The 14246-nt window shown below is 46.1% G+C and overlaps 1 protein-coding gene across 1 annotated transcript; it reads left to right on the plus strand.

Annotated features, from left to right (window-relative positions):
• Positions 1–11555: 11555 nt before the first annotated feature.
• Positions 11556–12358, plus strand: LOC126517600 (alpha-crystallin B chain-like). Its single transcript, XM_050167370.3, has one exon. It carries the CDS (start codon positions 11687–11689, stop codon positions 12206–12208), a length of 522 nt encoding a protein of 173 aa, XP_050023327.1. The 5' UTR covers positions 11556–11686; the 3' UTR covers positions 12209–12358.
• The last annotated feature ends 1888 nt before the right edge of the window (positions 12359–14246 follow it).

Genomic DNA, 14246 nt, shown 5'->3' on the forward strand with positions numbered 1-14246 from the left:
GCTTGACAAATTTTAATGTTTAAACGCTGTCAGCATTTAAACAGGAAAGGGAGATTGATGTCAGTAAGGAAAATGTCCTTTCCCTTTTGAAATTCACGATATCCAATGTGACTTTGACATCGGAACAATGATCATAAGGTTGTTTGTTATTGTTTGTGCTGACGAGAGAGCAATTAGCTTTTCTAAGAGTGTACCACAAAATTTTTGTCTCGTTATTTAGCAAGAGCTAGTGGATAGCTGTCAACGTAGTTATTATGCCATCGAGCCTCAACTACTTGTGTAATAATACAGAAATATTATTCATTAATACATTACCTTTTAGTGTTACAGCTCAAAACATGTGCAAAGTGTAGTGTCGCTTTGGACGCGAAACAGCAGCCTATTCATGTCACAAGTACCCAATGTGGCAGTCTCATGGTACCAGGCACAACTGACATATACACATACACTATGACCATGCTGCGAAAACAGAGATCATTCAACACCTGCAGGATAACAGGGGAGAGAGTCCAGCATTTCAAAAAGAAGCACACGTGAAAGGGTCAGTTTGATGGCTTTTACTCACAAGGTCATCATATTGCCATCAACTTCTGCACTGAGCCAACTGTTTCGTGCTTGAGTTGTTTGTGACATCACATGAATTCCAACTATGGTTTTGGTGTTGTGAATAGTCCCCCGTTTCACGTGTAAAATAGTGCTGCACTTGGAGTACATTTTAAACTAGCTGCGTAAAATGTGATGTAATAATTATTTGTGCTGCTCAAGGAATTAAGGCTCCATGTCATAAGAGTGGGGTCGGCAACTACCTAGAAAAGCAAGAAAGTGGGGCACGATATTTTTGTGTCAGTACTCCCTTAATGAATTTTTCCTAGTGCATTAATTGATTTTAAGAGAGAGTAATAATTTTTATGCGCAATTTATTTTACACTGTTGATGTCTTGCTTTAACTCGTGCAGAATCCTATAAAAACCATTGAGCCTGCCAATCCTTGTGTAAGCTGGTACACCTTTCCAAGGAAGCTCTGTAGCTGTGATCTCATTGACCATCTTTCTGCATGGCAGTCCCATTTGTCCATAGAAGATTACAACAAAGTATTCCAGGGTGAAAATCAAGCCTTTCCGGTTAGCAGGAATGGTGGGCCTCCTAATCAAAACATGACTGTAGGGCCCAGAACGAGCTCTTTGTGGTAGGCCAGCCGCAGTCCAGTTGCGATTCCAATTGATAACTTTTGAAAGCACCACAAATCAGTTTTGTTTGTTGGTGTGTTGCGACACTGGTATAGTTTCTGCAGCCATGCTTTAGGCAAAGTAAGTATTTTAGAACATTGGTTACTGGAAAGATACATTCAAGAGAGCATTGCGAATGCGCCTTTGCTGCTTTTTAGGCTTACAATTCCATCTAAGTCTTAGCCTGCTCTTTCTCTGAAATGTTTACTTTAATTGAAAATAAAGTCGACAACATTTAGTGATGCTCTCGAAAAAGGCTAATTAGTCCCTGTTCCCACATTTTAAACCTTTGAATTACTGTTTTAACTATACAATTTTAGTTTTTGTTTCATTGATAGTTAAGATTTCTATGTTCTGTATAAAGAAGTTGCATTTACTAAGGACCCGCTCTATTAGTCATATTCATAGCAACCATGCTGAATCACATTCGTATTTATGAAATAAACTGCATTTTTTACCCCTCCCTTAAACATCTATGAGTCGTTATATATGCAAGGTTGTGTGTGTGTGTGTAGAGACAGGAAACAGCCTTTCTGAATGCTGTTTTATCTTCCTTAAAATGCACTCTCCGCACACTTGCACTCGGTTCTTGTGCTATTAGTAGTGCATGCAACCGTTTAGAGTGCAGTTTACCTAACGTGATAGTGGTATTTATTGGCTGTATTCGGTCGTGGAAATGGTATATGTGGCTTTTTCATATGAATCCATGCATTCATTCACCCTGGAATACCAGTGCAAGTCTACTGGCAACTACTGGCCCTTGCTAATGGCCTTAGGGACAAGGGAAGTAGAATTGTACATTTGTTGCACTATTTCAGAGAGACATGCTTATTAAGTGCACTGCTATAGCCGGCATGCATGCGTGGTATGGTATTCTAATACTACTATCTCAACCACCATACTACCATTACTATCACAAAACAATGATCCTTTAATTTTGACTCTGAAAAATGAAAAGGTAGAACTATTTACGGGCATGGTGCTCGAACATTGAAAATGGCTGAACAAAATTAGTGGCGTGCAATGCATTATGTGCACTCGGTGTGTGCTTAGGCTGATCCGCTACACTTGTTCAAACTGTACCTTAATTTCTTAAAAATAAAGGGGCATAATGAAAAGCCGCTTTTTCTGCTGCACATGAGTAGCGACAGATGTCATACTTTGTATGTAAACCTCCAATAATGTTTCATTGCCAGCTTTCGTATACATTAAAGTTGGTTAGTGCTGACGCCATTCAATCACTAAAAAGGCTTATATTTGCTCGAGCTTAGCTGAAAATTGCTGTCTTGCAGTTTACAAGAAGCAGTTTACAAAGAGCGAGAGAACAATGCATAGAGCACAAATACATTTCTTTGTGAATGTTGGGGTAACTATATGAGTACTGGTGTTATATATGTATTGAAAAATGTATTTTGTTGCACTGTATCTATAACTTCTTTAAATCAGTATCAGTTTGGTATTTGTGCAACATTACAGTGGTATGAAATCAAGGGCTTGACAACAGCTCATTTTGTTGGGACATATGGCACAAGAAAGACACACAAAGTGAAAATTTTATTGTAGTCGTTGCCTTTCTTGCAGTTCTGTAGTGACATGTAAAATGAGAATTCAACCTTACAAAATTGTAAACATGGTAAGTGGAGCTAACCACAGCACTTGCGAAGCTGAAACGAGCCTGGAAATTGAATGTCTACACTGCAGCTACAGCAGTGCTTTCCAATGTGGCTACTACAGCCGTAAGTTCTATTTATTTATTTATTTATTTATTTATTTATTTATTTATTTATTTATCATTACTGCAATCCCCACTGGGGATTTTAGCAGGGTGGGAAATAATACATATGTAAAGAACACTGTAGCATAGGCAATGAACACAATACAAATCAGGTCAACAGAGCTTGAACATAGCAGTGGCACAGCAAGATAAAAAATTTTTACTCAATACTTGAAACAAATGTTGAAAGTGATGATTTTGAAACTTGGTCATTGGTTAGATGATTCCATTAAACCACTGTTCGTGGAAAGAAGGAATACTTAAAACAATTATTACGCGTACTAAATGAGGTTATTGTTCGGCTATGTCGCTGCCTAGTAGCATAACCAGGTGAAAAAGTAATTATTCCCGTGAGATCTGTCTTATAATGACCGTTGATAAGTTGAAAAAGGAATTTTAGTCATGATACACGGTTTCTTTGCAATAATGGTGGCAGGTTTGCTTTGTTGTTAAGAGGTCTGTCACTGAAGTGCGTCCGAAGCTGTTATAAATGAAACGAGCTGCTTTTCTATCTATCATTTCTATCTTGTTAGTGCCAGTTTTAGAAAAAGGGTCCCAAATTACACATGCATAGTCTAGCATCGGCAGAATTACAGCTTTATATGCGAGTAGGCGTACAGTGGGAGTAGAAAGTTTCAAAGCCCTCCTTAAAAAAAAGCTTGCGGTTAGTATTAGCTACTACATATTCAAGGTGGTTAGCCGAAGTGAGGTCATTAGTGATACAGAGATACTTATAATGTGTTACTTCGGAAATAATTTGTTATCAATACCGTATGGAAACGTTAATTCATGCTTCTTATGTGAAATGTACATAAAAACAGTTTTCTCGAAATTAATCGACATTTGCCAGGCATTGCACCGGTTGACAATTTGTCGAAAAGCATCATTCAGCAACTCCTGGTCAGTAATATCGTCTATTTCTGAGTACAATACACAGGCATCGGCATAAAGCTTAACCATAACTGGAATACTATGCAGCATATCATTAATGAATAAAAGGAACGAGAGGTCCAAGGACTGAGCCCTGGGGAACACCAGATTCTACCGGAAGTCGTTGAGAAGAATGATTATTAAAAGCAACAAATTGTTCTCCGCCATCAAGGTATGCTGTGAGCCAATTAATTAGTTTGGAGTTTTTCAGTATCTTGCTCAATTTGTAAAGTAGTTTCTTGTGAGAGACCCTGTTGAAAGCCTTTGAAAAGTCCATGAAAATAGCATCTATTTGTTTCCCATTATTAATTGCTTTCGCAAAGTCGTGCACTGTTAAAACTAATTGGGTAGAGTAGCCGTTCCCCATGTTGATGCTTTGTTAGTATATTATTGTTTTCCAAGAATTTTGAGATATGACTATGGATTATGTGTTCCAAAAGTTTACATACCGTAGGTGTTAAAGAAATTGGACGGTAGTTTTGAATGCAGTGCTTTTTTTCCTGTTTTATGTAGTGGCTTTACTCTGGCTGTCCTCCAGTCACTCAGTACTTGTTCGTCACACAATGACCTTGTGAATAGAACGTGCAAGTACTTTGATGTCCATTCTGCATACTTTTTTAAAAATGTGTTTGGAATGTAGTCTGGGCCAGAAGATTTTTTACTGTTCAGTTGTAAAAGCATGTTTAGTATACCTGGTTCGCTTATTTGAACATCGGGTATAGGCGGCATAGACATTTCAAAAGGTGGCATTACATCATTATCATTTGTATAGACGGACTTAAAGTGTTTGTTAAACGCATTTGCTATTTCTTTGCTTTCGTGAACTGCCTTACCATCAACATGAAATACAACACATTCCTTGAATGTTGGAGAAATAGAACGCCAAAATTTCTCTGGGTCCGTGGTTATGAAACTTGGTAGCGATTTGCCATTTATAGTAGCGTTATTAAATTGTCAGCATGCACTTTTAAGCTGAGAGGAAACTTCGTCGATCTTTTTTGTTTTACCGACTGCACATTTTCGATTTTTAATTGTTTCTTTCCACATTTCAGTTTCCTTTGGAGCAGCAATGTCTCGCGGGAGATCCAGGGATTATTGCGATTTTTCTTTTTATTTGACAATGGGACAACGATTAATCCACTCTATTTTTTTAAACCTGCACCACAGAGACACTATGTCTTCCGTGGTACTTGAAAAGTTGTCAAAACTAAGCGAAAGGATATCAATAATTGATACGTCATCGGCTCGTAAAATATGAACATTCAGATTTTTTATTTAACATGGTGTCTGCAACGGTGAGTAGTACAGCCTCGTGATCCAATATGCTAGGTACTATCTCGCAATTAGTTTTGGCACTAATTGATCCAGTGACAAAAAAAAAAAAAAAAAGCTCAAGCACTGACTGAGAAATGCCTTGAATTCGTGTGCTTTAATTGTTCCACAATTTACAATAAGTCAATTAAAGGCAAACGCAATGTTCTACATAGCTTCCCTTAGAGGGTAATGTTTTTTAAGTGAGAGCGTTTCCCAGTCCACATTAGGCAAATTAAGATCTCCTGATAATATAATACGATTACCGGGTTTTACATTCGTATACATGCAAAAATTGCCTAAGTGGAGGGAGCATTGGCTGAGTTACCAGCTGGCTTGTAGAGGTCTAGATCTGGAGTACAGCTTACGATATACGGCTATTAGCTGTGGCCTCAGCTAGATCAAGCTGGAAGGCAGACGTCTACTAGCTATAGCGCTGCGTGCTTACTGGGAAGGAATTTAAGACACGTACACTTGCTTTAAAATAATTATAATGTACGTTTACTGACGCTACTGCCAGCGCGATCGATGAGCGAAAGATAAATACAGCTGAAATGAAAGAAGCGAACGTCAGTGACGTACTATTACATACACAGTTACAAGGAAAACACATCACGTGCTAAACGCGCCGCTTCAACGGCTTCTTATTTTTCAGTCACGGCAGCAGATCGAGTGGTCGACTGCCCGCTTGTCGGATATGGGAATCGTCCTGGCCTTCTTGCTGGGAGGCAGCGCCTTCGAAGCCTCGATGACGAGAACGCCGTTGACAGAAAGCCAACCAGAGCGCTGGACCATCTTGTAGCAAACTACGGTGATCTCGGTGCCCAACTACGCTAAACTAGACCTGAACGCCTAGCAGACGACACGGGTGTTTATTCGTGGAAACACCGTTTGCTAAGGGAAACGAGAACCTTCGAGAGCAGTGCGAACACTTTCATTGGCCGTCCGGGAGGGCAGTGCCCTCGACGTCAGCGCGGTAGCGCTTGGCGTCTGCTTCCGAGCCGAACAGACTGAAGAACAGTAAAGTAGGTAAAGTTGAGGATTCGTAGCATAATATGACAATGGATATAAAAATGCTACAATTAAAAGTTCACACTGTTGCATGTGGTCAGCCTGTCGCACTGCAAAGCTATTGGATTCCGAAATGAATTCGGGAGAAGCTTCAGGAAACGGCCACGGCGAGGACCTTAGCGTCACGTGCATGTGCATGAGCAATCTGCCGTGGTGCAGTGGTTAGAGTAGCTAACATGGGAGCGCGAGGACGTGAGTTCGAATCCTGCTATCAGGCACCTTTTGGTGGCTCGCGGACGCTCCTGTGGACGAGGCTTCAGCGACTTCGTTCGTAGCTAAGTACTCTTTTATCTTTATTAGCTAGTGTTTTGAAGTGTTTTCTTTTGCATGGAGTAGGGGCGCAAATTTTGAATTTTTGGTAGGAGTAGGAAACGTACCGGCTTTGTCTAGGTCTGGCGGATCCCCCGTTAGGCCTAGGGGGTATTTCTTTCAGCTAGCTCTTCGGATTCTTACATGGAGTAGGGAGTGATAATTCTTTGTTTTTGTTTGGGATAGCGGTCGTGGTCGGGTTTGCGTGAGTGATTTGGCGAACTTGCTCGTTGGGTCTAGGGACGTAGGCCTAGCGATGACATCGAAAAACGTGAAGGCCGCGGGGGACGGGGAGCAAGTGCAGTGCGACGAGTGCCTGCGCTGGTGCTTCCTCGACGAGACTAAATTCCAGAATTTAGCAGACGCGGTGGGGTCTAGCTTCACGTGCAGGTCGTGCGAGGGCGTCAGGGAAGCCGTCCAAAAACTGGAAGGGAATTGGGCGGCTAAGTTTGAAGAGCTTAAGGCAAACCTGAGGGAGGAGCAGGAGAAGCGGGTAGCACTGGAGGCGAAGGTTGAAAATTTCGTGAAGGTGGAGGCGGCCCAGGCCGCGCAGTTGGTGAGGACTGTGGCCGAGCTTGGGGAGGCGAAAGAACGGAGCGCCGAACTGCAAAGGCGGCTCGACGCTCTTGAGACTCGGGCAGCGGACAATGTCGGGTCAGGGCACCAAAGCGAGGGCAAAGTGGAAGGCAGGGAGCCAAAGCAAGCGGTCGCCAGCTCGCCGCCGGTGAATCGGCGTAGCTATAGCGAAGCAGCGCAACACGCCCCGAGTGAGGCGACGCTGCAGCCACAGGAAGCCGGTAAGCAGGGAGAGGTAGGAGAGAATGAAAGAGTGATTATCGCTGGCGACTCAAACATGGCTGGGTGCTCAAAAGCAATTGTGGAGAGGGTGAAAGGCGACAAAAGAGTGGCGGTAGGGACATTTCCAGGGCAGACACTGGGTTCTGTCATGGAGCGAGCAAAAGAAAAGCTCACGGAAAATGCCCACGTGCGCAACCTTGTCGTAGTAGCAGGTGGGCTAAATGACGTCCTGAACAGGAAAGGGCCAGGACTAGCCCAGCGCTTGGCGAAGGGGGTGGACGACTTGCGCGAGCTATCCCCTCAGGTGCAGATCGTGGTGTGCACGGTGCCGGAGGTGCCTGTGCGTGACAGTCATGTACAAAGAGCCGTAATGGCTGCCAATGAGGCAATATGGAAAATGAGCCGAGAGAAAGGATTTGAAGTTGTCGAGGTAAACAGGGAAGTGAGAAGTTGTGGTGGTTTTAAACGAGATGGGATCCACTTCAATTACAGGCTAGCACGAGAAGTGGGCTGGCGACTTGGGGGTCGCGCTGTTGCTTTTTTAGGGGGCCCGCGGGCGCTCAGGAGGTCAGAGTAGGTAGTAATAAAGAAGGTCCCCTAGGGGAACATCAGAAGAGCATCGCCGTCGATAACAGGAAAAGGAGGAAAACAAGAACAAGAGCTCGCCATGCAATAGGCTACATAAACATGCAGGGCGGCAGAAGAAAGGAAAAGTGGGCAGAGATTGAGGAGCAGTTACATAGAGAACAAATAGGGGTGTATGCGGTTACAGAAACGCACCTTAGAGACTCAGAAGAGCCGCCAGTTATTGGGAATTATGTATGGGAAGGGTGCAACAGAACTAAGTCGGAAAGAAAGGGAGGGGGAGTCGGAATGCTCATCCATCAGGGAGCCAAATGGAAAAGAGTAAATTCACAATGTCAAGAGCATCTTTGGTTATCAGGTACAATGAGTGGGAAAGAAACTTGGCTTGGAGTTATGTATTTGTGGACCGGAATAAATTGCACAGAGAAGAATAAAGAGTTAGTGGAATGCATAAGCGCTGATATCAGGGGTTTCGGGAATGGTGCTGAGATAGTCCTATTAGGTGACATGAATGCCCACATACAGGATTTAGACGGCTATACCGACAATAACGGGAAGTCAATGCTAGACCTTTGCGAGCAACATAATCTCGTGATCGTGAATACAGGGCCTAAGTGTGAAGGACAGATCACGTGGGAAGTGGGAAACCGGCAATCGACCATTGATTACTGTCTGATGACAGAAGGAATTCATGATAAGTTGAGAGAAATGGTCATCGATGAGGAAGGGTTTAGCAGCATAGGGAGTGACCATAAACGCATCATTTTGAAAATGGGATATGTAGTTGGGAAAGAGAGCAACGAAAGCAAAATGGCCAGTCCAAATTTGAACGCTGAACAAATAGCAAATATAGTCACTAGAGTGGAGGAAGAAATTGGCAAGTTGCCAAGTAAGGGGTGGGAATATGGTGAGCTTCTAAGTGTAGTAACGACAGAAATACGGAAAGAGAAACAACATGTTCATTGGAAAGGAAAAAAGAAACCGAAAAGCTGGTGGAACAAGGAGATACGAGAAGCCATCGCCGAACGACAGAAAGCATCTCGAGAGCACAGGCAGGCAAAGAAGGCGCAGTTGCCACAGGATGAAGTAACCAGTAAATGGGAAATATACCGGGAGAAAAAGTCCATGGTTCAAATACTGGTGCAAGCAAAATTAAAAGGTGAAAGTGAACGTTGGTTGTCAGAAATACGTGAGAAAAAGAAGGCTGCACCTAGAATATTTTGGAATCACATAAAATTATTAGGCAGGAAGGCAACAACAATACAACAACATATCCTAGACGAAGATGAAAACAGACTGGAAGGAGAAGCAGCAATAAATTACATCCAAAAAGTAACAGCCGAATCTTTCCAAGGCAAGGACAAGGTTGTATTTGAAGAAAAAAAGAGCATGAAAGAGACCCAAGGGGGAAAGGAGCTAGTGCTTACAAATTTAAACTGGAAGAAAGCGGAAGAGAAAATTCCTAAGCGCACAGCCACAGGGCTAGACGAGGTTCCCGTTAGGCTGATAAATGAACTGGGACCAAAAAGTAAGGAAGCTCTCGTGAAAGCAGTTGAAAAAACTTTAAAAGATAGACGAATACCAGACAGTTGGCGACAAAGTAGAATGAATTTAATTTATAAAGGTAAGGGGGAGAAAGACAGAATTCACTCGTATAGACCGTTGACCATTACATCGGTAATATACAGGCTAGCAATGCAGGCAGTGAAATTAAAGCTTCAAGCATGGGCAGAAAATAATGGCATTTTGGGAGAGCTTCAGAATGGCTTTAGAATAGGTAGGCGTTTGGATGATAACTTGTTTGTTCTTACTCAGTGTATTGAAATATCAAAAGCAGAAAGCAGACCGTTGTATGTAGCCTTTTTGGACATTACAGGAGCATACGACAACGTAGACCGCAGCATTTTGTGGGATATTCTGGAAGGGGAAGGCTTAGGTAACGATTGTATACAGCTCTTGAGAGAGATTTACCTAGAAAATACTGTTTGCGTTGAATGGGAAGGGATGAGGAGCGCGGAGAAAGTTCATATCAACAAGGGACTGAGGCAGGGGTGCCCTTTATCCCCGCTGCTGTTTATGATGTACATGGTGAGGATGGAGAGGGCGCTAGAAGGGAGTAATATCGGGTTTAATCTCTCATACAAACAGGCAGGTACAGTAATAGAGCAGCAACTCCCAGGTTTATTTTATGCGGACGACATTGTGTTGCTCGCAAACAAGCAAAGTGATTTGCAACGTCTGGCTAATATCTGTGGACAGGAGGGCAACAAGTTAGGTTTGAAATTTAGTGTTAGAAAATCAGGTGTTATTGTATTCAATGAAAACAGTGAACAGACAGTGGAGATACAGGGCCAAGAAATACCTCGGGTAACAGAATATAAATACCTTGGTATATGGATAAACGAAGGCAACGGATATATGGAAACACAGGAAAAAACCATAACAGTCAAGGGGAAGAGAAATGCAGCCATAATGAAGCACAGAGCGCTATGGGGATACAATAGGTACGAGGTCCTCCGAGGTATGTGGAAAGGGGTAATGGTTCCAGGACTTACTTTTGGAAATGCGGTTGTTTGCTTTAAATCAGGGGTACAATCAGGACTCGACGGGAACCAAAGGTCAGTGGGTCGCCTCGCATTGGGCGCTCACGGGAAGACTACAAATGAAGCTGTGCAAGGGGATATGGGCTGGACTAGTTTTGAAGTGAGGGAAGCCCGCAGTAAAATTGAGTACGAAGAACGGCTGAGGAATATGGAGGAAAGTAAATGGGCTGGGAGAGTGTTCAGGTATCTGTACAGGCAAAACATTGATTCACAGTGGAGGAAAAGAACTAGGAAGCTTACCAGCAAGTATGCGGCCTGTGGGGTGGGCAACACAGCAACAAAGAAGGTCAAGCGGAAAGTCAGAGAGGCTGAATTAATCTCATGGGTGGCGGCAATGGAAAAGAAACCTGCCATGAGTAACTACTTAAGGGGAAAAAACGAAATTAGGAAAGAAACCATTTATGATAACTCAAAGGGAAGCTCATTACTTTTCGAAGCGAGATCGGGATGCCTTAGAACACGCACCTATAAAGCGAGATATAAGAATGAAGAAGAAACATGTGCTTGCTGCGGTAAAGCTAGGGAAACGACGGAACATATTTTATTAGAATGTGAGGACGTCTACCCAGCGGTCGATTTAGGCACCACTGGCCTCCTTGAAGCCCTTGGGTTCAGCGGGAGCAGTGGTAAAGCAAACAGGTCCGCAATAGACATCAGTAAGAGGCGATTGGAGGATTGGTGGAAGAAAAGTAGGGAAACGACAAAAGACGGAGACGTACAAAAGCACAGTTCGCAATAGGGTATCAGAAAATTTGGACGTGGTAGTTCATAGTGGTTTTTTTTTTTTTTTTTTTTTTTTTTTTCATTGGTGAACATAGGTAGGATATTAGGCAGCATAGTAGTAAGAGCTTGGTGGCGCAAGCCACCGCCCCGTTCCAAAGGGGACGCTCATAACATCCATCCATCCATCCATCCATGTGATCGGCATCGACCAATCCGCATTCGATAGTCGCGCTGCCCGAACATTCCAGAAAGCGCTCCAAACCAGCGCAGGGGGTATAAAAAAACGTGCTCCCGCCGATGCTTGGCAGACCATAAGCATTGACTGCAGCGTGTGCTGTGTATACTTACTAATCGTCATGTCGCTGTTTCCTCTTCTGAACGAAACGTCGGACCTAGCCCGTCTTCTTGCGGGCGGCAGCTACCTCGATGGTGAGCTCTTCGATCCTCCATTTTATCACCAGCGGTTCTACATCCAACCGCTGCTGAATCAGGAGAACCGAAACCGCCAGGTGTGCCCGATGAGGGGAGGTTCTGCGTCAACTATCTGCACTAACGAGGATAAGTTTGCCGTTCGGCTTGACGCGCGCAACTTTGCGCCCGAAGAGCTCACTCTGAAGACTGTCGACAACTGCCTCGTGATTCACGGCAAGCACGAAGAAAAGTCCGACGACCGTGGCTGCTACGTTTCCCGGGAGTTCACACGCCGCTATGTGCTTCCCGAAGACGTCGACCCGCAGACCATCAAGTCGCACCTCACTCCCGGCGGCGTCCTGGCCATTGAGGCGCCTCGCAAGAAAAAAGACAAGCATGCCAACCTCACCCCTATCAAAGTTCATCACGAAGGCAAAGCTAGTGGCGACAGCCAGAAGTCAACTTGAATAGTTACCGCGGTTTCTCCACATTCCGGGGCTCGAATGCCTGTATTATATGTTCCTCTTCATATTTCGTTTATCACGCATGGAACTTGTGTGACATTGTCATGTTAATTTATTATTGTCGAGTGAGTGCAATAAATGTTTCGTTTAAGACACTGTGTCTGAGGTGTCACGCCTGCGGACAGTGAGCTCGCGCGCGCCATCGGCGCGCTGCTCGCAGGTGCTACCAAGCGTAAACAAACTTACGAAAAGCAGACGACGTCGCCATTAAGGTTGTGAGCCGCATCGCCGTACGAACTTGGCTACTACATGGCTAAAAGGTTTCTCGCAGCAAAACACGCGAAGCTGTCTAAAACTTGCAGAAGTAAAGCATATTAGTACTGCTGCAACAATGCACGTCAGTCAAATTACTCGCGATTTTCGCAAAACCCCTTTCACCGTTTAGCGCCACAGGCGCGCAGGGATACGCGATGCCGCCACAGAATACATGCCGCTATGGAGTAGTCCGTGTAAACAAGCGGCGAGACACGAGTTGCACTGGTACCGCAACGAACGCACTGCAGTCGGTGGTGATCCAACGTAAGTTCAGCGCATATATCGCGCGTGTTTCGGTTCGAGTGGCCGCCATGCTAACCAGTTGACATAAATCACATGGCGCGCGGAGTGAGCGAAAACGCGAGAGGTGCTGCGCCCATTTGAAAACACAGGGAAGATGGCTGCCGCTTCGGTGTCGCCGTCGGAAGGGTTGGAGGAGCCCCCCAAAACCTCAGCAGAGTCGGATAATTCGGCCGAGCCCGACAACCAGGCGGAGAATTCGGAGGATGCCGAGAACACGGTGCTGCCCGGAAATCTGGTGGAGTCCGTGCTATCGGAGGAACCAGACGCGCAGGAGCCGCCAGCCAAACCGGATGAGTCCAAGAAATCGGAGAAGGCCAAGAGGTCTTCAGAGAAGGCGAGAAAGCCCGGGAGGACCAGGAAGCCGGAAAAGCCGAAGAAGGTGGTGGTAATAAAGCCCAAGAAACCCATCAAGCCGAAGAAGCCGGAGAAGCGTAAAAAGGCAGACAAGAAGGCGTCCTCCGCCGAGTCCGATAAGTCGGCCGAGAGCGCGGCAGACAAGCCGGAGAGACCGAAGAGGTCCGACAAGAGCAAGAAGGCGGACAAGTCCAGCAAGAAGCCCGAGAAGCCTGTCAAGAAGAAGCGCGAGAAGACACCGGAGCCCGAGCCGGAGCCGCTGATCAATCCCGCGGATTACCGCTACCGTACCAAGCCGTCGTTCTACCCGCTGCAAGCGAAGCAAGTGGCGCTCAACGTTCTCGGCGCGCTGATAACCGAGACCAAGAAAGGGAGCACGACGAGCATCTACGAGCGCGCCGCGGTGCTGACGGGCGTCAGCATCCGGGCCCTCTTCAAGTGGGTCGCCGAGCACGAGAGGAACGGCCACGTCCTGACGCCGCAGACCAAGCTGCGCGGCGGCAAGGGCAAAAAGCGCAAGCGGAGGAACGCCGACGGCATCCTCGTCACACCCGAGGAGTACGAGCGTGCCAAGGCGCTCGCCATCGTCGCAGAAGGCGGCGACCCGTCCGCGCCGCCCAAGAAGAAGCGCAAGCAGTCTCCCAAAAAGAAGCGCGACCCGAACGCCCCTCCGGAGTCGGCCGACGGCGCGCCGGCCGCCCCGAAGCGCGTCAAGCGCCCGCCGGGCACCGGCTCCCCGCGCAAGAACGCCAACAAGGACCCGGCGGCCGTAGCAGCGGCCGCGGCTGCGGCCAGAAGTGTGCCGGCGGCGATGATGCGCCCGCCGACGGACGTGCGCATGGCGGCCGCGGCCAACAACGCGATGGGCGCGTACGGCTTCCCGACGCCGTGCTTCGACGCCCGGGAGTACGCGGCCCGGATCGCGCCCATGATCCGGCCGCAACTGGACGTGCGGACCGCCGTCGGCGACAACGGCGTGGGCAGCTGCAGCTACGCGTCGCCCCGGCCCACGGTGGCCGCGGACGACTTCGGGGCTCGACACTCGCCGGTGATGCGGCCGGACGGTGGC

This window comes from Dermacentor andersoni, chromosome 11 (genome assembly GCF_023375885.2).
Source record: "Dermacentor andersoni chromosome 11, qqDerAnde1_hic_scaffold, whole genome shotgun sequence".
Classification (NCBI taxonomy): domain Eukaryota; kingdom Metazoa; phylum Arthropoda; class Arachnida; order Ixodida; family Ixodidae; genus Dermacentor; species Dermacentor andersoni.